At 35.8% G+C, this 22,775-nt stretch overlaps 1 protein-coding gene across 3 annotated transcripts in view; it reads right to left on the reverse strand.

Moving 5' to 3' along the window:
* LOC111154176 (spastin) overlaps window positions 1–22,775 on the reverse strand; it is a 52,600-nt gene that overhangs the window by 19,080 nt on the left and 10,745 nt on the right. Inside the window, exons 2-7 of one of the 3 annotated variants that reach the window (XM_022513610.1) lie at window positions 16,111–16,194; window positions 13,739–13,822; window positions 7,834–7,929; window positions 3,036–3,223; window positions 2,280–2,413; window positions 1,907–2,000 (exon numbers count right to left, since the gene is read on the reverse strand). In XM_022513610.1, the coding sequence (XP_022369318.1) occupies window positions 1,907–2,000; window positions 2,280–2,413; window positions 3,036–3,223; window positions 7,834–7,929; window positions 13,739–13,822; window positions 16,111–16,194 (680 nt within the window). Of the gene's footprint in view, window positions 1–1,906; window positions 2,001–2,279; window positions 2,414–3,035; window positions 3,224–7,833; window positions 7,930–13,738; window positions 13,823–16,110; window positions 16,198–22,775 lie in introns of all 3 variants that reach the window. The other 2 variants (XM_022513609.1, XM_022513611.1) reach the window with 2 other exon arrangements.

Genomic DNA, 22,775 nt, shown 5'->3' on the forward strand with positions numbered 1-22,775 from the left:
CTCCACATCCTCACCATTATTTGGTGCTGAGAGTGTTCTGGATTTTAGCCATTTTGGTAAGTTTGCGGTAAAATCTTACTGCTGTTTAACTTGCAGTTCCCTAATGATGAATGATGTTGAGCATCATTTTTTTCAAATGCTTGTCATCTGTGTATCTTCTTTAGTAAGGCATCTATTCAGATATTTGCCCACATTTTAATTGGGTCATTTTTTTTCTTATTGCTCAGTTTTTTGAAAGTTCTTTGTATATTTTTTGATACCAGTCCTTTATCAAATGTTAATGTTTTGCAAAGATTTCCCCCTTGTTTGTGGCTTGTCTTCTCATGCTCTTACTGTCTTTCAAAGAAAAATTTTTAATTTTCATAAACATTAACTTAACAATTTTTTCTTTCAAGGATCATGTTTTTGGTGTTGTATCTAATAAGCCATCCTCACACCAAAGATCACCGAGATTTTCTCCTATTTTATATTGCAGGAGTTTTATAGTTAGCCTTTTTACATTTACGTCTGTGACCAATTTTGAATTAACTTTTGTGAAAGGTGTAAAGTACATGTCTGGAATTTTTTTGCACATAGATGTCTAGTTGTTCCAGCACCATTTGTGGAAAACACTATCTTTTCTACATCAAATTGCTTTTGTTCCTTTGTCAAATGATAGCATTTGTATCTCTGTACTTCTGGGCTCTCTATTCTGTTCTATTGATCTATTTGTCTATTCTTTCGGCAAAGACACATTTTCTTGATTACTGTACCAGTTTTTGGTTTTAAAAATTTTCCAGTTTTGAGATATAACTGACATAAGATTGTGTCATTTTAATGTGTACAGTAGGATTTGATACATACATAAACTGAAAAATATTCACCACAATAGGCTTAACATATCCTTCACCTCACATTAATTTTGTTGTTCTTGTTATGATGCAAACAAACAAACAGAAACATAATCATAACAACAGAGCAAACTGGTGGTTTCTAGAGATGAAGGGGTTGGGGAATAGGTGAAGGGAATTAAGAGGTACAAGCTTCCAGTTACAAATAAGTCATGGGGATGAAAAGTACAGCATGGGAACTATAGTTAATAATACTGCAATAACATTGTGTGGTGACAGATGGTAATTATACTTATCATAGTGAGCAGAGCTCACTGTACAGAATTGTCAAATCACTATGTTGTACATCTGAAACTCATGTAACACTGTATTTCAAATATGATAAGAAAAAAAGGTCCTTAAACGTAATAATTTTATCTTCCCTTTTCTCCAGTATGATTTCTGTCTCTTAATTTTAAATCCCTCTTACCTTGATGTAAATTATTTTATGTTACCTACTTCTCCCTCCAAATGTTAAAAATGGATTGGTTATTAGGAATCTTTATAGACATTCTTCTCTCCTACAATAACCATTCTTGGTTATATATATATAATTACATTATTATATTATATATTATATTGTATTATATATAACACATTTATTATATATTATCATATATATATAATAATCATTCAATGACTACAGTATAGTCATTCTTCTCTCCTACAATAACATCAACTGCTAATGTTTTTTTCTTTTAAAAACATCAAATCTGGGGTGCCTGGGTGGCTCAGTGGGTTAAGCCTCTGCCTTCGGCTCAGGTCATGATCCCAGGGTCCTGGGATCGAGCCCCGCATCAGGCTCTCTGCTCGGCGGAGAGCCTGTTTCCTCCTCTCTCTCTCTCTGCCTGCCTCTCTGCCTACTTGTGATCTCTGTCAAATAAATAAATAAAATCTTTTAAAAAAATTAAAAAAAAAAACATCAAATCTGTTTCATGAATTAATCATTCTAGCACAGCTCACACATTTCTTTGCTACTGAATCTATGGATTCAGTAGTGAATGATGTTATAGGAAAATGATACTATGAGCGCTTACCTCAGGCCTCAGAGAAGGAAGAATAACAATTTCTTGCAAGGCTTGTTTAGCCAACTCTTGCCCAGCTATATCATCAAATTTAACAGCTGTTCCACTAAGAAACAGAATTTCAGTTAGCTTCACAGCAAAATATCCTTCAGTTATTATAATATGAAGTCTAAACTCTATGAAATAAAATTATTTTTATATTAACTGTGAAATTATAATTAAATCAATAAAACAATGGCTTTTTACATTTATAATAACTGAAAACCATCATAAAATTAAACATGTACATTAAATAAAGTATTATGTATTTTATCCATGATATATTATATAAATAAATTCAAAACTAAAAACTATTAAATAAAACACTTTAGATGGCAAAACTTACTTGTCCACAATTTCGTTCATTATAAGATTAGCAAGGTTGCTGTCCACATTCCTAAAGTTCTTCAAGTCTTTCTTTTTACGAGCAGCAGTTGTAGGGGTAGAAGGTTTATTTGTTCTATTTGTTTTTGGTGTACTCTTAAAGGACACAAAATTGTAATGTAAAAATATGACCAAATATTAGCACTCTTCATAAGTGAATTACTCTTCAAGTTCACAGAATTAAAAGTTTAAAAATAGAAAAAAGGATATAAAAAAACCCAAAACTGTGTATTCCCTTCAGGGTAAAATGGTATTCACTACAAAACTACATTTGGCATGAAGTGTGTTTACAGAGTGTGTTTACATCCATAGAGATTTAGGTACCATAAAACAAAAAGGCCCTATGACAATTCAGTCATATAATTTTGATTGCTAGAATTGTAACAAAACTATGTTTAATGTTATAAAACTTTTACACAAATTTAAATAATTAAGAGAATAACAAATTTTAAATTATACGTATTATATAAAATAGACTAGATGAGCAACTTACTACAAAATACCTAATTAGGTCCAAAGGAAGTTAAAATAAGATTTGCTTTTTAATATCAAGTTGTCCTTGTAGATTTAAAAAAAAGAAAACTACAGTCAATTTTGTAGAAACGTATCAGCTCTCCAAGATATTATAAAGTACTTGTAATAGTCTTCAGCAAGCATAGCATGTTCAAAATCTTCTATTTGTAGAAGCGCAGCAATTAACGTTACGGCCTTCAAATACCTTATGAGTTCCAGCCGCAGGACCAGGTCCCTGTCTCACTCCAGAAACCATGGATAAGCCACTACAACTAGGTGCTCTGTGGTGGCCTGACAGACCTGTGGATCCAGTCTTCATAACAGTTTTCGAACGAGGAAGTGAATTACTAGTGTGTGTTAAGGGATCTTTTCTTTTTGGAACAGCTCCACTTTCTATCAAGGAAAAAGTAAAATCATGATGGTTAGAAAACTGTGGTTAAACGTTATAAAATAAAGATGGATACAAATTTGTAAAACTAAGCTAATACTATTTTTTTTACATTAGCAATATTTCAAAATAAGATTTCAAGTATGATGTTCATTGGGATTATCACCTGGTGGACAAGATTATGGTTATTTAATTTTCATTTCACTTTTCCTTTTCCTGATGTATATTCTAATTTTCTTATAAGGAATATGTATTTGTAATAAGAAGAAACACTTTTATTTGTGGGGACAGGAGGAGGATATAAAAAGATTCCCAAATGAAGTCGCCAAATATTCAAGAAACAAAATGCAGTCAAGGCATTAGAGTTATATTGTTACAGAGTTGGGGGGAAAGCACTGCATTACCTTGGTTCCAAACTTTTAAAACTGTAAAATAGTATGAAATTCCACAGTCTATGTCCATCAAAAGAGTTTCTAGAAACAATCAATTTTTAATTTAAATGGTATAAAGATGTGGGTTGTAATATGCCAAGTATTCTATGTGCTGTATATATATATAAACACAAATGAAACATCATCAATTAATCCTAAAAGTTGACCTACCTATATTGTACTTCTACATAAATTATAGGCTTTCAAATGTTCAAAAATACCACTGCTTCGAATATTTGTATATACTCCATAATAAACATAAGTCTACTAATAAGTATTTACAGTAAAAACAAATGTTAAATGAATAAGCAAATTAGAATAGCCTAGAGAAAAGACAAAAACTTTATTTTTGTGTTCATCATCAAATCCCTTAAGGTGTTTTAAGGAAACTCAAAGGAAGAGAACTTCAGAGCAGAGCAAGATGATCAAGACTTTTCCCCCCAAAATAAACGTAAAGTTCTGAACCATATGTTCAAGGAACTAGTGGATGGCAACGCTAAAGGACAAAGCAAGAAAGCAATCCAGAAAAGGGACTAACAATAAGCAAAAGCAAAGACAAGAAAAAGAGCAAAATCTATCTAGGCTGAAGATAAAGATCATTCATTTCAGAGGAAAAAAAGGAAAGTGGAAAAGAATTTCTTCAGATAGTAAACATACAGTCCTGAGACTATAAGTGAACAGGAATTTCCATGTGAACTGAGAATGATAGGAGACTTTTCATTAAAAATAACAAAAGTCAGTAGGCAATGGAGTATGTTCAAAATGCTGTAGGAAGAAAAAGTGTCAACCTTTATCAATTTTATATCCTGGTAACCTGTCACATAAGAATGATGGTATTTCAGACATTAGAAAGACTAAGAAAGTTTGCCATCTACAAACTTTCATTGAAAGAACTACTAAAGAAGGTCTTTTGGTTAAAAAGCAAACAGAAAGAAAGAAGGAATCTGTGGGAAGGAAAAACTAAAAAAAAAAAGTTAATTAGAATATACTATTTGGCTCTGGGTAAATAATGCTAAGTCATTATAATGTTAAATTTGATTTTTCAGCATAACTAAAAATAGTGATATTTATGTATCAGGAGATGAAGGCTAATGTTGGCATAAGAATTAAACCTTTTTTCAGTTAAATAAGAAGTCAATACATATCAAAAACTATTCAATCAGTAATAGCAATATAAGCATAATATCTGGAAACACAGTAGGAAACAAAAGAAAAAATAGCAAGAAGAGTTAGACATGGTGCGAGGAGCCAGCCTAGGGATGAAAGCAGGAAGAGAAGGAAGAGATGGGAAGAGGAATACTATTTTTCTTTACAAGCCTCTCAGTATTTTTTTTTTTGGTCAACTCTTTAAGGTATAATCCACGAATAATAAAATGTATCCATTTAAAAAGGTCAATTTGATGAGTTTATAAAGATGAATTTAAAGATGAAATAGCCACTAACATCCAGATATGAAATGATTCCATCATAGCCAAAAGTTTTCTTGTACTCATTTGCACTCCATCCCTTACTGCAATTTCTATTGATCAAGCTCAAGGTCGCTGAAGCTTCCATTTGACATCTCCAATCTGCTGTTGAGGTTATCTAGTAAATGTTTTTATTTCAACAATTGTACTTTTTAACTTTAGAATTTCCATTCTTTTTATTGTGTAGTTTACGTTATGTGCTAAAATTGCAGGTTTGTTAACTGATGCCCTATTTTCTTTTAATTCTTTGAACGTATTTATAATAGTTGTTTTGAAGTCTTTGCTACATCAACATCTGGGCCCAGGCAAGGGTGAACTTCTAGGGACTAATTCTTTTCTCGAACAATGGTCACACTTTCTTAATTCTTTACATATCTAGTAATTTTGAGTTGAAAACTGGACACTGTAGATACCACTAAAGTAGTAAGTGGACTTCGGCGTAACGATTTCCTAGGAGAGATGAAGTAACTCATCCAGTGAAATATCACAGACTGGTCCAGAAGTGGGTGACATTTAAGCCAGCTCACTGACTAGGGCTCAATGGGTATCAACAACCAGTATTGCAAAAATTAGCTGTGCCGTTCAGTATGCTGCCCCCCAACAAGAAAACAGAATAGAACAGATGGTTACTAGAGATTTAAAATAAGATAGGTTAACATAATGGGGGAGGGGGGGAAGAAATATACAGGAATAGAGGGGAGGTTATACAAAAAAATAAAATAAAATAGGTTGATTTTTTTTAACATAGGTCCCAGGAAGAGAAAGTTTTGAAGGGCAAAACAAAACCATGGGATCTCATATGTGGAATGAAGTGGAAGATAAGCAAGATAACAAAGCAAAGGCATACCAGCTCCTCAGGGCTAAGAAATTTTTGCTATTTACCTTGGCAGGATTATTAGGATCTCAAATTTATATCTTGGAAACTTAATTATTTACATGTGGTGCATTATTACATTTTTAAAAAGTTCCTTAGGCAAGTATCAGCTCTTCATATCTATGCTAAGAGATACAGGCAAAAATATTTATTTCTATACTAGAAATGGTGTTAATTTTTTATAAACATATAATGTATTATTAGCCCCAGGGCTACAGGGGTACAGGTCTGTGAATCGCCAGGTTTACACACTTCACAGCACTCACCATAGGACATACCCTCCCCAATGTCCATAACCCCACCACCCTCTCCCTACCCACCTCCCCCCGGCCCCCCTCAGTTTGTTTTGTGAGATTAAGAGTCTATTATGGTTTGTCTCCCTCCCGATCCCATCTTGTTTCATTTATAGAAATGGTGTTTTAAATCATGGACAGGAAGGATTAAGAAAAGAAATATACTCAATGACATGGGGCTCTGTACTTGAACAACAAACCAAAGAACTTCCTAAGAGGTAAAACCAGAAGGGAAAGATTTGATGACGTATTGTCTCCAGTCCATAGAAATCCACTTACCATAATTCTTCTCTATTGAAGTCTTGAAAGTTTTATATTACACATGAATAAAGGCAGGTGTCTTATAGTCTAAACTAAGGTTTTTATGTTACAAATTGAACAAAGCAATATTTACTTTAATAAAATTTAAGCCCTGAATGTGAAATGAAGATTGAAAAAATCATCAATAAAACTAGCCAAGATGTCAGAGAACTTAGGAAATGAAGATTCCTCCCTGCACCTAAGCAAAACAGAAAAGCATGTGATCTTCTCTGTAAGAGTTGATACCCAAAAGTTCATGGAAAACAAATTTAACCCACAGTAAATTAATAGCATTCTAATGTGTGCTCCCTTCAAGCAGCACATATACTAAAGTAGTATTCTAATGTTTCTCCTCACTATGTGAACTCAGCTTCAAATTTTCCCTAACAGGGGGCGCCTGGGTGGCTCAGTTGGTTGGGTGTCTGCTTTTGGCTCAAGGCATGATCCCAGAGTCCCAGGATCGAGCTCCCTGCTCAACAGGGAGTCTGCTTTTCCCTCTCCCTTTCCCCCTGCTCATCTTCTCTCTCTCTCTCTCTCTCTCTCTCAAATAAATAAAAATCTAAAAAAAAAAAACTTTTTTTTCCTAACAGGTGCTATGGTAAAGCAATCATGTGTGGTATACATGGAAATTGCTGTGCAATTAAAATTGATACATAACAAAGAGGAATTAAAATTTCTGCATTGGGGCATCTGGGTGGCTCAGCTGGTTAAGTGAATGCCTTCGGCTCAGCTCATGATCCCAGGGTCCTCGGATGAAGCCCCACATTGGGCTCCCTCCTGAGCAGGGAGCCTGCTTCTCCCTCTCTATCTGCCTGCTGCTCTCCCTGCTCATTTTCTTCCTCTCTCTCCATCAAAGAAATAAAATCTTTAAAAAAAGAAAGAAATTTCTGCCTTAAAAAACACTACTTCATAAAAACTTGGTATAGGTATGCATGAAAAAAGTAACAAATGGTGAAAATACAATAGAAACCAAAGAAGATGTTAATAATTTAGAAAAATGAACCTTTATATTTTATAATCCCAAAAATGGGAGGTTGCAAAATAAGCAAATAAAGCATTTTGAGAACGGTTATATCTGTTATATATTTATACACCATGAATCACAGGGACACTGTATTTTCCACCTAGCCTTGTGAAAACAAAACCAACCAAATCCACCATTATAAAGTCAAATCAACATTATCAGGTTATGCAGGACTCTACTCCGCATGCAAGCTTTATTATTTTACATGTTAGTTAACCTAAACCCACCTGACTGGAGATGTCCGTTGCGGCATGTCAAGTTAGTACTGTCATTATAGACATCCGTTTGTGACTTGGAAAATTGCAAAACTGGTTGCAGCTTCTCTATGCAACAGAGGGGGGTAGAAAGAACAAAATAAACAAAAAGAAAAAATACATAATGAAAAAATAAGATGTCTATGTGAAAACAAAAAATAATTCAAGGTGTTAGAAGATGAAGGGTTTTGGTATTTACATAAAATTTTCTTAAAAATATAGTTAGTAAAACTCAGACGTTAAAATAGCAACAGAAATTCACTGATTGGCTATGTTCAAAATATGCTTTATTCAGGTTTGGTAACCTGAGGCAATTTCATATCACTACTATCACCAGCAAATATTTTCTGAATGTCTAACATATCCACATCATTATGTAGGGAGAACAGCATGAAGACAAAAAAGTAAATATGGTTTTTATCATCCAGATGCTTATTAAATATGGTTGGCCACTTAACAACACAAATATATTTTTAAAAAAAGATTGTACAGCACAAAAGAAAGTTAAAAAGGCTTTATAGAAAAAGTGGGCTGTGAATTGGCTAGGATTTGAAAAGATAAAAAGAAAGGACACTTGAGGAAAGGAAAACAACACTTAAAAAATGACACAGTTAAAAAAAAACTATAAGGAATGTCTAAGAAATACTAAGAAATATTCAGCTACATGTTAATGATGTGAGGCAAAAAATAAAGGCTACAGAGCAAAGGGGAATTAGCATGCTTCAGAACAGTAGCATTTACTTAAATGCACCCATGTGCACACTTGCATACATAAAGGTTATCCCTAAAAAGGATCCAGAGAAACATAATAGCAGCTGCCTCTGGGGAGGGGAAATGGGTGGCGAGGACATAGTACGAGATGGATATTTTTCATATTTAAACTTTAATAATGTTGTAGCGTGTCCTTTTATTCCCTGTTTCTAAGATTAATCAAAGATTTAAGAGGATTATTTCAACTCTACCCTCACTTTAAATAACAAATCCTCTCAAGATCCAGGTCTCTTTGTCTATGCCTGAAGTCCGAGAGGGCAGCAGTTTCAACTGTCTTGCCCCTGTACATCGCTGCTACACTCTCTTCCCATTCAAGTCGTCCCTACTGCTACGTGGCAAACACCCTGCTCTACCACTTACTAGTATGAACTTAACTTGAACCTCAGTTTTCTAAGAATCTCAAGGATTAAATAAAATAATATACAAAGAGTACCTGTTCTGTGCCCCTATTCATAATAGGGGCCCAATGTTTACCATATTTATTTTGTTACAGTACTCCAGATTTTCATACTGATTCTTTTCTTCGGTACTGGGAAGTCAATGAATACATGCAAATATGTAGGACATATATACTAACTCTCCTAAACTTTCATTTCTAAGGTCAGACAGGCAGGCGCCATGCTTGGTTGATGGTACAACCACATATACCTTTGGGACAGGTTAAATAGCTGCTAACCTCTTTGCACAAAGCACAAAGTACTGAACAGCTTTTGTAGCCTTAAACTGGCTGATACAATATACCTTGGAGCTTTTTTTTGTTGTTGTTCGTTAACAGATAGGTCATCTGATTTTTCTCAATGATAATACTCTTCACCATACTGAGAAAGAAACCATTTGTATTGGTAATAGACATAAATTAGAAAAAAAAAAAAACCCTGATTTATAAATGTCTTCTTTATTAATTAACGCTCTCTTCAATGAAATGTCAGAAAAAGATCATGTGAAGATTCATTACATAATGAAAATAAACAAACTAAATCCTTGTTTTTGATAACTAATAACTGAGAATAAAAAGCCACAGAAGTTGTTTTGGTGTATAGGATTTAGATTTGTATGTGTGGAAACACATATATAACACATTCGTAGTTATACTGCTAAGATGAGCCTGCTCCAACTCATTTTTGTTAAAGAAAATAAAGTTAGTTTAATGCTTCCTTTTGCAATCACTAAAGGTTTGCAGATTAATTAATGATTTAAAATAAAACCACCACCTTGCTTCTTGATCCTTTCACATGTAATCCCACACAACCATCTGAATCATCTACTTAAAAGCAAAATCTTACCATATAACTCTTCCATTTAAAACTCTTTAGTAGGGGCACCTGGGTGGCTCAGTGGGTTAAAGCCTCTGCCTTTGGCTCTGGTCATGATCCCAGGGTCCTGGGATCGAGCCCCGAATCAGGCTCTCTGCTCAGCGGGGAGCCTGCTTCCCCCTCTCTCTCTGTCTGCCTCTCTGCCTACTTGTGATCTCTGTCTGTCAAATAAATAAATAAAATCTTTAAAAAAAAAAAAGGCTTTTAGTAGCTTCCCATTGGCCACAGATGAATGTTTAAGCCTCTTTATATAACATTAAGGCCCTCCATGATCTGCCTACATCTCTTATACATACTAAGCAATCCCAAATTCACTTCTGCACCAGCACCTTTCCTTACCTGCCATGCCATTTCTTACCCTGAGTTTTTGTTCATGCTATAGCTTCTTCTTGAAATGTCTTTTCTCCCAAACATTCTTTAAAGTTTCACCTTTTTTAATCTCCCATTTAGGTTTCACTTCTTTCAGGAATACTTTCCAGACACCTATTTTATCATCCTACAAAATATTTGTGTATCTCCCATCAGGGAGATTCAAATTAAAACCACATTGAGATACCACCTTACACCATTTAGAATGGCCAAAATTAGCAAGACAGGAAACAACATGTGTTGGAGGGGATGTGGAGAAAGGGGAACCCTCTTACACTGTTGGTGGGAATGCAAGTTGGTGCAGCCTCTTTGGAGAACAGTGTGGAGATTCCTCAAGAAATTAAACATAGAACTTCCTTATGACCCTCCCTAAAAATATTACATCTCCTCTTCAATGAAGAAGATTTATCTATTCATGTGTCTACCTCCCACAATATATCACGAGCCCCTTAAGAGAGCAACATTATATCCAGTCTATCCATAAATCTGTTTGTTCAACCTTCAAATATAATCATAATCCAACCACTTGTTACAAGTTCTCTTCCTATCACCCTGGTCCAAGCCTCCCATCATTTTTCTCCTAGCTTATTGTAATTCAGCAGTGGTCCTATTTACTCTTCTGGCTCTACTCTTGGGAGTCCATTGGCAACGTGATCTTTTTAAAATTTAAGTCAGGGAGCGCCTGGGTGCCTCAGTCAGCTGGGTGGCCAACTCTTGATTTTGGCTCAGGTTATGATTTTGAGGGTCATGGGACTGAGGCCCATAAGGGGCTCTATGATCAGTCAGGAGTCTGCTTCTCTCCCTTTCCCTTTGCCCCTCCCCTTGCTCGTGCTCTCTCTCTAAAACAAATAAATCTGTTTTAAAAAACAAAACAACGTAAGTCAGATTACATCATTCCTTTCCTAAAAATCCTTATAAATGCTCCCCATTTCACAGATGGTAAAAGCTCAAATCTTCATGGAGGCCGATAAGGCCCTGTGCCTTATATTGAACACTCCCTGCCCCATTAGTTCTTTTTGTCCTCTCCTTTAATAACACAGATTAAAAAATGACAAAGTTGCATTTAAAGACAAGTCCATAATTAATGAGATGCTTCCAACAATTTATCGTATCACATCTTCAAAAGATAACAACTAGCTACTAATATTCAATTTGAAACATGCTACAAAATGTTCCATAACCAATCTTAACCCGCATCATATATATGTACATATAGTGAAAGACATTATAGCTAAAACACACAGAAAGTACGAAGTAGAACAATTATTTTACTATAATAACCTCTGATATAATATTTAATTTTGTGATATGATAATAATCTTCATGTGTAAGAAGGGAAACATTGTCAGCCACAGAAGCCAGGGGAACACTGCCTTGCCAGCCACCTAAAAACATTCAAGAATTTCTTTTCACCAGTGTGGGGCAAAAAACTTATAAAACACAATGGATCATATAAAAATGAATGAATGAATGAGTATATAAATACATGATATTTATGTATGAGTGTATAAATACATTTTTCCACAAAAGCAAGATAAGGAGGGGAATAAAACCCAGCATTTGGGGTAGTTACTATGATTAGGTTCCTTTAATAATTTAATGGTCACATATGATGAAATAAATATTATCTATTAGCATATCATAAATGAGAAGAAAAAGGTTCAAACATACTAAATAACTTACCACAAATCACAGAGCAATAAATATATAAGGTCTGCCTATTTACCAATATCTTTTCTATCACATCAAGTTACAGCAGAGAATCATCCAAGAGGGGTGGGTTTTAATTCCACTTTGTCTTAGAAGTAGATTTATCTTAGGAAATATTTTTAAAACTTAAGCATTCAAATAGAAGATGAAAAGCTTCTCTTTATAGACCTATTTCAGCTGATAAATACAGAAAGAATGATAGAATTATGTATGTCACTAGGCATCAGTCATCAACTGCTACTAACATCACAAGATGTCAGAACTACTGACAAATAAACACAACCACCTATGAAGTAGTCTTATTATTAAAAAATAAAAATCAACTTTTAATCCAATCAAGGGTCTATATTCAACTATCAATTTATAGGGAGGACAGAAGAACATATTAAGATATCATGGAGGGGCACCTGGGTGGCTCAGATGGTGGAATGTCTGCCTTCAGCTCAGGTCATAATCTCCAGGTCTTAGGATCGAGCCCCATATCAGGCTCCCAACTCAGGGGGGAGTCTGCTTCTCTCCCTCCCTGCTCATGTTTTTTCTCTTTATCTCTCTGTCTCAAATAAATAAAATCTTAAAAAAAAAAAGATATCATGGAGAGGCATAGAGCAAAAGACAGACTGCAGGAAACTATGATGTGTCAAAGATCTGGTGCATCAACAAATAAATTACGAGAAAAAAACAGATGAACTTGTATATTAAAAGAAACATATGAATCTTCTTGAGATTCTGGTGCAAAAAATTATTAGAAAAATAGTAAGAATTATTAAATTTTGAGATATTAACTATACATTATAATACATATATTACACATTATATGTAAACTGTATTTGGACACTGATCATTTCTTTGGCCATAATTTTTTATTACTATTAAAAGAAATTATTGGTTATACTTTAGATGTGATAATGGCATTTTGGTAATTTTATTTTTTATTTTTATTTTTAAGATTTTATTTGTCAGAAAGAGAGAGAGAGTGCACAGGCACTCCCTCAGGCAGAGGGAGAAGCAGGCTCTGCACTGAGCAAGAAGCATGATGTGGGACTCGATCCCAGGACCCTGAGATCTATGACCTAAGCTGAAGGCAGGCACTTAATTGACTGAGTCACCTAGGTGTCCCGGTAATTTTATTTTTTAAGCATCTTTAGCTTTTAGAGATACAATATGAAATAGTTATAAATGAAATAAAAAGATGTCAAGAATTGTTTCAATATAATATGGAGTGGGGGTGAGTGGGTAGGGATTTATTGGAGCTGGCAAACTCTTTCTGTAAAAAGCCAGATAGTAAATATTATAATATTTTTAAAAGTTATATATTAAAAGGCTCTGAAGGCTGTATGATCTCTGTATCAACTGCTCAACTCTGCAGTTACTGTAGCATGAAAGCATCCAAACAATAATAGAGGAATGGGTAGCTAGCTGTGTGCCATCTTATAAAAATAGGCAGTGAACTGGGTTTAGTCCATGGGCTGTAATTTGCCAGCCCTTGAGTACAGATAAATCAAGACTGACTATGAGTTGATAATTGTTAGAGCTGAGTGATGGATAATTAATCCATTATACTCTCTTTTGTAGATGTTAGAATTTTCTGTAAGCTAGGAAAAAAACACAGAACACATTTTCAAGATTACTGATCTATTTCCAACTACATTTAAAGTTTCACTGAACACACATTTCAAAAACATCTTATTCCAGTTATACAATTCATTAATTGATACCTAGAAGTTGTAAACGGTCCTTGGCCATAACCAAATTAGTCATCATTTTAGCTTGAAGGCGTCTAGCTCTTTCACACTGTTCACCTGAAAGAACAAAGAGGAAAAAAATTAACACCTCTGTTTCCCTACTAATATTACTTCAAGGTAAAATATTACCCCAACTAATCTCACAGGGAGTCAGTTTTTTTTTTAAATTCATTTATTTATTTGAGAGAGAGAGTAGAGGGGCAAAGGGAGGGAGAAAAGCAGATTCCCGCTGAGTACAAAGCCAACGTGGGGTTTGATTTCACAACCCTGAGATCATGATCTGAGCTGAAATCAAGAATCGGATGCTTAAGCAACTGAGCCATCCAGGTGCTCTGGGAGTCACAGTCTTTATAAAGTTTAAAAAATTAGTTATAGTTCCTTATGATGGTTTCAGATCTACTATGGTATTTCATGGGTTTCACATATGATTTCATGGATTTTGAGGTGTATTTTTCCTCTCTACATTAAAAATAAATCTCTGGGGGCGCCTGGGTGGCTCAGTGGGTTAAAGCCTCTGCCTTTGGCTCAGGTCATGATCTCAGAGTCCTGGGATGGAGCCCCGAATGGGGATCTCTGCTCGGCAGATAGCCTGCTTCCCCCTCTCTCTCTGCCTGCTTCTCTGCCTACTTGTGATCTCTGTCAAATAAATAAACAAAATCTTTAAAAAAAAATAAAAATAAAAAATAAATAAATCTCTGAAGTTGAGGGGTGTGTGTGTGTGTGTTTCAGAGAGTGAGATGTGTGGGGGTAGAGGGAGAGGGAGAATCTTAAGCAGATCCACTCCCACAGCAGAGGCTGAGGCAGGGCTTGACCGCACAGCCCCGAGATCATGACCTGAGCCAAAATCAATAGTCCGACACTTAACCAATTGAGACACTCAGGTGCCCCACGAGATGTGTTTTATAACCAGTACAACTTACTAAAGCTATCGGCCAGGGTGCACTCATACCACAGTATGTCACAGCCTGTGCAAAAACAAATTTGGTCCTTGACGTTAATATTGCTATTACAGCTATGTCTAAATAGGATAAAGACATTACATACAATAAAGTAAAAGTCAAATTCCAAATGGTAAGAAGAGAATACTGTCATAGTTCAACTGACACTGTTTTTTCTCTTAGGGGTACAATTAGAGGCATACTCCATTCAATGAGATACTATTTTTCTTATTAACTCATTTTCTTCTAGCTCTGCCTCCATGCAATTGACAAAGAGCAACAAATACATTGTATACATAATACTTAAAAAAAGTCATACTGAAAAACTAATGAAAAGTCCCCAAGGCCTAACCTCCCACATTGTTCTATTTTGCTCTCTTTTGTGCAGGACATCAGTATAGAGAAGTACTCCAAATAAAAAGGGGAGAGAAAAAAAAAACCTGGCCAAATATTAGATACATAGTAATTATTGGAGATTAGCAGATGCAAGTAGTAGAGTCAGCCAACCAGACAACAAACATCCACTGAGTGGACCGATCCATAGTGGTAAGATTCTCAGTCTATACAACTTTTTCTTCTGAATCTATTTTAGTTGTGATAAAGTGAAATACTTTAATAGTGGTACCCACATACTACATAATAGTCACAGCATCATATTTAAAAATTCAGGCTCTGAAGTCAGATTGCTTGGGCTCAAATCCTGACTCGACCTACCACTTACTAGCTATGAGACCGTAGGCAAGTTACCGCATTTCTTTGTACTTAAGGTTATTTATGTGAAAAGTAAGGGTAACAGCAGCAGTCTCAGAGTGTGGGGTTGTGGTGAAGATTAAAAAAGATAACACACATGAAGCCCAGACAATGATGCTTGGGCACATAGCACAGTGTGCAATAAATGTTACCTATATATTTAAAAATATTATTAGACTCTAATTTTTAATTTTAGGTGATAAGAAAGCAAAGATGACAACCTATTTGACTTTAAAAAGCCAAGGTGAATCAAAGCAAGACATTTATAGCTCATATTATAACATGCAGTCAAGCATTACCCACAAGCACAAAAGGGAGTGTGATTAAACACTCCTTCCCTTCCTCAACAATGAGGGAAGTACCAGGTTTCAAAACAGAGCTAAAAATGAGGCTAAAACATCACCAACAGTGGGTTCAAGGACGACAGAAGTAATATATTGGTTTTTATCTAACTGCTACCTGGTAATCAAGTTTAAGCATAGCTGGTAATTTAGCACAGGTAATAAAGCATTAACTGTAAATCTATAAATGTCAATAATAACATTTCAAAATCTTTTCATTTCAAATACTTTTAGTAAGATAGGTGTATCTGAAATTAGGGCAATCATGTGAATATAATTCGGGATGGCTACAAAACAAATGTAAATATAATCTTACCTTGTCCTGTAACTATGACAGCTATTCCTTTCTCTAGTTCTTCAATACCTTTCTTATACCATTCCACAGCTTGCTCCTTTTGTCCTGCTTTAAAATAGAAATAATTATTTGTATATATACTAGACATTATATATTAGAATATACTAAACATTTCCCAGATCTTACTGTTATTGATACATGAAAAAGTGGGTTGTGAGCTAATAAATCTGAGAAACACCACTATACGACTTCTTAGTACCTCTGGCATTCTAATGTACGTGTGAATTTCTGAGAGGATATAGACTTCAGTGTCTACAGGGCTTTAGGGCTATTAATCTCAGAACTTTAGGGCTGTTAATCCTTTATTTTGCCATCTCATGGCACTGATGCTTATAACCATTGAAATACTGTACTATGGAAAGAAATTTTAATTAGGGAGAATTTATTTTAAATAAATGGTCTTTAAAATACATACTATTAGAATATACAAACGTGATTTCAATAATGAGAAAAAACACTGTTTAACCCGATTGTACTGAAATCTGATGTAATTTGTTCATTGTTTGGTGCCTTCTTTCGGGAGTGAGTTTTTATTTAACAAATGATTGCATTATAAGAACCAATATATGAGATTACGAATGTGGCATTTAGAGTAACATTTAGTAACACATCCATTTTCTTTGAAACAAATGAATGGTTTACAACTTAAAAAGGATCTAAAAATACAGCAAATCAAAATGTGTGTAAGATAGCTCTCTCCTTTTTTTTTTTTTTTGAGACAACTGCGTCACTCAGTTCATTAAGCATCTGCCTTCATCTATATATACAATGGAATATTACACAACCATCAGAAAGGATGAATAGCCAACTTTTGTATCAGCATGGATGGGATTGGAGGAGATTATGCTGAGTGAAATAAGTTAAGTAGAGAAAGTCAATTATCATATGGTTTCACTTACTTGTGGAGCATGAGGAGTACCACAGAGGACATTAGGGGACGGAAAGGAAAAGTGAATTGGGGTAAATTGGAGGGGAAGATGAACCATGAGAGACTGCAGACTCTGAGAAACAAACTGAAGGTTTTGGAGGGGAAAGGGGTGGGGAGATGGGTGAGCCTGGTGGTGGGTATTAAGGAGGGCGTGTATTGCATGGAGCACTGGGTGTGGTGCATAAACAATGAATCTTGGAACCCTGAAAAAATAAAATTAAAATTAAAGAAAGAAAGAAAGAAAGAAAGAAAGCAAGCAAGCAAGCAAGCAAACAAGCATCTGCCTTCAGCTCAGGTCATGATCCTGGGTCCTGAGATCGAGCCCTGCATTGGGCTCCTTGCTTGGGGGGAGCGGTCTACTTCTCCTCCCTCTCCAGCTCCCTCTGCTTGTGCATGCCCTCTCAAATAAACTCTTCAAAACTTTTTTCTTTTAAATAAATTACAATCTAACAAATACAAAAGTTCCTTTTTTGTGCTTCTTCCCATTCCAATGCTCCTCTCCTTTCTAGAAGACACTATAATACATTCAGTGAATATCTTTCTAGTACCTGTTTTTCTATTGTTCCTATTTTATTTGCATAGTTTCATTTAAAATTTTATATTGCTTTTGAGATCTATGTTGGTTTATAGAGATCTAGTTCATTCACTTTCACTTCCATGTAGTACCCTTTATCATCCTACAATTTATTCAACTATTTTTCTATTAAAATATATTTAGATTGTTTCCGGTTTCTCAGTATTTCAAATAATGCTGCAATGAACATGCTTATACCTGTCCTCTTATGTACATGTGCCAAATTCTCTAGGGTATATGTTTAAGAGGTAGAGTTAATAAGCCATAGTTCATTTCCATTCACTAGAAATGAACAAACTACTTTTTGAGAGTGCTTGTACCAACTTCCACTCCCAATAGCAGAGTATGACAGTTCTTACTGGCAACATCCAAACCAATGTTTTAAGGAGTTTTAGTACATTGCCGTAGGCAAATTAAATGACTGATTACATGGGGCACCTGGGTGGCTCAGTGGGGTAAGCATCTGACTCTTAATTTCAGCTCAAGTCATGATCTTGGGGTCATAAGATTGAGCCCCACACTGGGTTGTGTACTGAGCATGGAGCCTACTTAAGATTCTCTCTTACCCTCTCCCTCTGATTCTCCCCATTCTGCTCGTGTGTGAGCACGTGGATGCACACATGCACGCACACTACTCGTTCTAAAAATAAATAAATAAATAAATAAAGTCACATGCTTAATAATGACTCAATTACCTAACATTCTTTGATAGGAGGTCGTTGACTTGCTACATCAGTTGAATCTCACAAATCAGTATGATGGTAGAAAATGCCTAAGTAATTCTCACAAGACTTGTAAGTACAAAACTGCTGGCGAAAGGACAGACATATAGGTCAGTAGAACAGAAGAGAAAATCCAGAAATAGACCCACACATATAACACTGATTGACTTTGACAAAGATGACAAGGTAATTCCTTGAAGAAAGAATAGCCTTTTTAAAAAAACAATGCTAAAATCATTGCCAAGGCATGCCTTGGTGGCTTTGTCATTAAGCACCTGCCTTCAGCTCAGGTCAGGATCCCAGTGTTCTGGGATTGGGCCCCAAGTTGGGCTCCATGCTCAGCCAGGAATCTGCTCTCTCCCCGCTGCTCTTGCACTCTTGCTCTCTCTCTCTCCCCCTCTCAAATAAATAAATAAAATCTAAAAAAAAAAAGATGCTAGAATGATGGCCATCCATATCCAAAACAAAAACAAAAACTTCAACACAGAAAAAATTTGAAATGGATCACACACCTAAATATAAAACCTAAAACTATATAACTTATAGAAGAAAACAGACAAAATTCTTCATGATCTTGGCTTAGGCAGAAATTCACAACATAAAAATCACAAACCTTAAAAGGATATAACTGATAAACTAGACTTCATTAAAATTAAAAGCTCCTGCTCTTCAAAAGACAGAGTTAGATAATGAAAACACAAGCCACAGACTGACTAGAAGAAAATATCTCGAAAACAACATGTCTAATAAAGGACATGTAACCAGAATATATAAAGAACTCTTACAATACAATGATTTAAAAATAAAATCATTAAAAAACAGTGGGCAAAAGACTGGATAATGTATACTTTATCAAAGAGAGACAAATGGCAAATAAGTATAAGAAGAGATGTTCAACATCATTTGTTGTTAGGGAACTACGAATTAAAATCACAAGATATCACTAAGTACTTAATTTAAAATTGAAAAACAAGATCTCAACTATACTAAAAAAAGTTTTTTTTAAAGATTTTATTTATTTTTTTGACAGACAGAGATCACAAGTAGGCAGAGAGGCAGGCAGAGAGACCGGAAGGGAAGCAGGCTCCCTGCCGAGCAGAGAGCCCTGATGTGGGGCTCAATCCCAGGACCCTGAGATCATGACCTGAGCCAAAGGCAGAGGCTTTAACCCACTGAGTCACCCAGGCGCCCCTACACTAAAAATTTTTTAAAGCACCTAAAATTCTAAGAAAAATATAAATGGACCTCACATATGTTTCCAAGTGTAAATACAAAATGGTATAGCCACATTGGGAAAGAGTTTGGTAGCTGCTTATGAAATTAACATATATTTCCCATATGACACAGCAATCCCTTCATCTATGTATTTACCCAAAGAAATGAAAACATCAAAGACCAGTATATGAATGTTTATGGTGCTTTATTCCTAAGAGCTAAAAACTGGAAACAACCCAGATATCCATCATTTAGTGAAGGGATTAACAAACTGTGGTATATCCATACACAGAATATTACTCACGATAAAAAGGAACAAACTACTGGTAAATGTAGGAACATGGGTGAATCTCAAAAACATTATAAATGAAAGAAGCAAGACACAAAAGGCTATACATACTGTATGATTCTATTTATACAACACTCAGTGAAGACAACACTGAGTTGAGAGACAGATCAGATCAGTGACTGCCAGGAGCTAATGGGAAGGCAAGGGGACGGATTACAAGGGAGCACAAAGGAGCTTTTGGGGTGATAAAACATTCAATGTGTCAATTGTTGTCATGGTTACCCAACTGTTTGCCAAACTCACTGAACTACAAACTCCTAAAAAGGTTAAATTTCACTGTATGTAAAATATACCTCAATAAATCTCAATAAATCTGACTCTTCAAAGTACAATACTCCCAACATTTATGTATAAGGATTTTCACTATGGCTTGGAATATAACACCAGAACTACAATTTTCATTATAAGAGTAAAATTAGACTACGAGACAAAAGGCAGAAAATTCTTTTTAAAAAATCTGTTTGAGAGGCGCCTGGGTGGCTCAGTGGGTTAAGCCTCTGCCTCCGGCTCAGGTCATGATCCCAGCGTCCATGTGGGGCTCTCTGCTCAGTGTAGAGCCTGCTTACTCTCTCTGCCTGCATCCCCGCCTGCTTGTGATCTCTCTGTCAAATAAATAAATAAAATCTTAAAAAAAAGAAAATCTGTTTGAAGGGATCAAAGAGTTTTCAAAACAGTGAAAATTACCCAAATTTGGAAAGGAACTATGTCACATTCATTAGGATGCTATTTTCAAAAATTATCAAAATATGGAAAGGAAAAAAAGCCAACAGAGGTGGGCTGGCATTTGCGGCACTTTTCTACTTAAAGCAAACTGCTGATTCTGAAGGCAAAAGTAGCCAAGAAACTAAGCAGAGCTTTCAGCAGACTCACAGAACTCAGCTGACCAAATGTGAATTCCAGGGCATGCCCAAGAGAAGTAGTGGCAAAGATTCCAGGATTTGGGTTGGGAACCTGAATTAACTAAAGAGTTAAGAACTAGGCCAGCTTGCACAAGGGCTGGAAATCATATTCAAATCACTTACCTTAAGGTAAGGGAAACTACAGCCCCTACTGTCCACTGATCACCCTTTTGACTAAATTATGGCAGAAAAATCAAATCTTCCAATGGTCTCCATGATATAAAAGGCCCTCAAGGTCCTTTACAGTTCTAGTTTCCCGTACACATTTCTCTTCCCTCTATAGCCCCAACTAACATTCAAACTCAACCAACCAGACTATATCAAATAAAAAGAAGATTGGGGTGGCAGAAATTTACATTCACTGTTACACTTGAAATTATTAGCTAATAATTTAGTGGACTACATACTCTAAGGCAAACAATGGCCCAAAGGTCAAATATTGTCAGCCATCTATTTTTGTACATAAAACTTAACTTGGCGGGGCGGGGGGGGGGGGGGGGGCGGCGCACCTTGACAGGGGGCACACCTCAGTCAGTTAAGCAACCAATTCCTGATTATAGCTCAGGTCATGATCTCAGGGTCCTGAGACTGAACCCTGTGTCAGGCTCTGTGCTCAGCACTGAGTCTGCCTGGCATTCTTTCCAACTTCCTCTTCTTCCCTCTTTGATGGTTCCTCCCCCCGCCCCCACCCCCGCCCCGGCTCATGCATGTGCTCTAAAATTTAAAAAAAAACTCTTAAAAAAAAAAAAAAAAAAAACTTTGGAGAAAGGGGAACCCTCCTACCCTGTTGCTGGGAATGCAAGCTGGTGCAGCCACTCTGGAAAACAGTATGGAGGTTCCTCAAAAAGTTGAAAATACAGCTACTCTACAACCCAGCAATCTCACTACTGGGTATTTACCCTAAAGATGCAAATGTAGTGATCTGAAGGGGCACATGCACCTGAATGTTTATAGCAGCAATGTTCACAATAGCCAAACTATGAAAAGAACTTAGATGTCTCTCAACAGATGAATAAAGATGTAGTATATATATACAATGGAATAGTACGCAGCCATCAAGAAACCCCCAAATCTTGCCATTTGCCATGACGTGGATGGAACTAGAGGGTATTATGCTGAGCGAAATAAGTCAATCAGAGAAAGACAGTTATCATATGATCTCTCTGATATGAAGAATTTGAGAGGCAGGGTGGGGTGTTGTGGTGGGCAGTGAGGGGAAAAAATGAAACAAGATGGGATCGGGAGGGAGACAAACCATATGAGACTCTTAATCTCAAGCAACAAAGTGAGGGTTGCTGGGGGTGATGGGGAAGGGAGAGGGTGGCTGGGTGATGGACATTGGGGAGGATATGTACTATGGTGGCTGTGAATTGTTTAAGACTGATTCACAGACCTGTGACCCCTGAAGCAAATAATACATTATATGTTAATAAAAAAACTTACTAGATCACACCTACTATATGAGAGTTTTGAATGTTCAGAGACCTTAAAATATTGTGACAGAGAGCTTAAAGTATTTGCTAAATGGCTCAATAAAAAAACCAAACCCAACACAAAAAGTGACAAAGGACTTAGGCATTTTTCAAAGAAGACACAGAAATGGCCAATAAGTAAGTGAAAAAACACTCACCATCGCAAATCATTAAGGAAATGCAAATCAAAACCATGATAAGGCAGTGCTTCACATCCATTAGGAAGACTATTATTTAAAAAGCCCTGAAACTAACAAATGTGGAAAAATTGGAAACCCTTGTGCACTGGTAGCGGGAATGTACAAATGGTACAAGTGATGTGGAAATGCTTCTCAGTCCCTCAAAAAATTAAACAGGGAGTTACCATATGATCCAGCAATTCTACTCCTAGGTAGATACTCAAAAGTACTGAGAGCAGGGAAGCAAACAGATAGCCATATATTACTGTTCACAGCAGCACTGTTCAC

The sequence above is a fragment of the Enhydra lutris genome, unplaced genomic scaffold (genome assembly GCF_002288905.1).
Source record: "Enhydra lutris kenyoni isolate GAN:26980312 unplaced genomic scaffold, ASM228890v2 scaffoldscaffold35, whole genome shotgun sequence".
In the NCBI taxonomy this organism is placed as follows: Eukaryota; Metazoa; Chordata; class Mammalia; order Carnivora; family Mustelidae; genus Enhydra; species Enhydra lutris.